We start from the raw sequence: 2,494 nt of genomic DNA on the forward strand, positions 1-2,494 counted from the left end.
TAGAACGTTTTGGAGTCAATAACCTTCCAATTATAATAAATGTTCCATCATATATGAAATAAACTATAATTTACCAGAAAATACATATGTAAACTTTTTCTTCATATTTCTATTAAATTTAAAGACTGTAAAATACATGCAGAGCCAGCCTAGATTTTCCTTAAGTATTTTATTTTTTTTTTGAGAATTCCATATATGAGAACTTTATGTACAAAAATTTCACCTTTCACCACTCCACCTACAAAGCCTAATGATTCCATTTAGTGTGGCATGTACACACATGTATTTAGGGCTGACCACTTGTGATTTGGTAACCTATAAGGGGGATCATCCATGGAGAAAATAGAGTTTCCCTCTCTTAGCATCCATTGATTGCTTGAATGCCTTCATGTAGGGATAAGGTCTTGTGATAATTTCCTCATTTGTATTGGTACACTTCAACTGGTCTTGTTTAGGGAATCATATTCCTTGAAATTTAATGAGTACACATTTTCTATCACATCTAGGAGACATTAGCAGCAGATGGCTTCATCATCAAGCTCTTACAATCTTTCTTTCCCCCTTCTGTGATATTTCTTTAGATTTATGTGTAGAGATTGCATTGCAGATGTATTAATTGGGATTGGGCACTACATAGCCACTTACTTCTCATTTTGAACTATTATGGATCTTTATAATATCTTCTATCTGCTGAGAAAGGAGCTTTGCTGAGATGTGAGACTATACTTATCTGGCTGATCTGGTATAAAATCTACATGACCCTAGTCATACCTGAGAGTAGAGGGAAACTCAGAGGCAGACAAGATTCTGGTGAACTCACCAAGATGTGTTGGTATATGGGCAGTAGCAAAAGTGAACTTTTGATTCTGGAAAAATTTTCTAAAAAATATTTTGATGGAAATTATTTTATCCCATTGAAGAGGAGAGTCTTTCTTAATACAAATTTTATTATGAATCTTATTCACAAGAATAGTGAGTTACTAACTCATTTTTTTATCTGATGTCCTAGATAATTACCCTTATTTGTGGTGCTACCATTGAAGACTTCAACATCTCCCAGTACCTTTGGTCATGCTGGACATGAACATCACTCTTGTCAGTGAGTTCATCCTGGTGGGCTTCCCTACAGCCCCTTGGCTACAGGTCCTCCTATTCTTTCTTTTCCTTGTGGTCTATATGTTGATTATAGCAGAGAATCTTGTAATTATATTCACTGTCTGGGCCACTGGCTCCCTCCACAAGCCCATGTACTATTTCCTAAGTAGCATGTCCTTTCTAGAGATCTGGTATGTCTCTGTCACTGTCCCTAAAATGCTAGATGGATTCCTCTTACAGAGACGGCACATCTCCTTTACAGGCTGCATGACCCAGCTCTACTTCTTTATCTCACTTGCCTGCACAGAGTGTGTGCTCCTGGCAGCTATGGCCTACGATCGCTATGTGGCCATCTGCCACCCTCTCCGATATCCAGTCATTATGACCACAGTTTACTGTATGCAGCTGATGGCCCTTTCCTATTTCAGTGGTTTCATGGTCTCTGTTGTCAAAGTCTATTTCATTTCACATGTTGCTTTCTGTGGCTCCAATGTCATGAACCACTTTTTCTGTGATATCTCACCAATCCTCAAATTGGCATGCAAAGACATGTCCACAGCTGAGTTAGTAGACTTTGCTTTGGCTATTGTCATCCTCGTCTTTCCTCTTATCACCACTGTACTCTCCTATGTCTACATAGTGTCCACCATTCTGCGCATACCCTCCACCCAGGGAAGAAAGAAAGCCTTTTCTACCTGTGCCTCCCACCTCACTGTGGTCATAATTTATTACACAGCTATGATTTTCATGTACGTCCGACCCAGAGCTATCGCATCTTTTAATTCCAACAAACTCATCTCTGCTGTGTATGCAGTGCTTACACCCATGCTGAATCCTTTCATCTACTGCCTAAGGAACCAGGAAGTCAAGGATGCTATCAAGAAGACCTTGGGAGGTGGTCAGTGCTTCCTGCTCAGCTGATCCCCTTGCCTTGAGATAAAGACATTGCTAATGTAATTTATGAGTGTTATCGTGGTCCTTTTATTAATAGCTTCACTTCACAAAGTTGAACTTGTAAAGAAATCACAGTGCAGGCAAAACCAATAAATAAATAAATAAATACATAAATAAATAAATACCTAATATTTATCACTTCAACCATGAGCTTTTATTAACAACTCTGGATAGCTATAGCACCTTGAAATTATTTTATACTAATAGACATATAAGATATAGAAGGTATTGTTAGTATTTCACTCAAAATAAGCTATTTTGATTCTCAGAGCACTTTATGATTAGCTGGTTGATATTGCAAATTGAGAAAATAAAGTACAATGAGGTTAAATAAGTTGTCCATAGTTGAAACTAAATTAATATAAATGCCTTTGTCTGAGTCCAGGAATCTTGCTTAAAAATACATTCTATCAGGTTGTCTCTGCATCTCTAATTTGTAATAATA

General features: G+C 37.4%; 1 protein-coding gene across 1 annotated transcript; it reads left to right on the plus strand.

The window, feature by feature from the left end:
- The first annotated feature begins 1,071 nt into the window (after positions 1-1,071).
- LOC114710241 (olfactory receptor 6-like) lies at positions 1,072-2,016 on the plus strand. The gene has a single exon (XM_028894343.1). The coding sequence runs from the start codon at positions 1,072-1,074 to the stop codon at positions 2,014-2,016; it is 945 nt and encodes a 314-aa protein (XP_028750176.1).
- Positions 2,017-2,494: the final 478 nt, after the last annotated feature.

Source organism: Peromyscus leucopus, chromosome 1, assembly GCF_004664715.2.
Source record: "Peromyscus leucopus breed LL Stock chromosome 1, UCI_PerLeu_2.1, whole genome shotgun sequence".
Lineage (NCBI taxonomy): Eukaryota > Metazoa > Chordata > Mammalia > Rodentia > Cricetidae > Peromyscus > Peromyscus leucopus.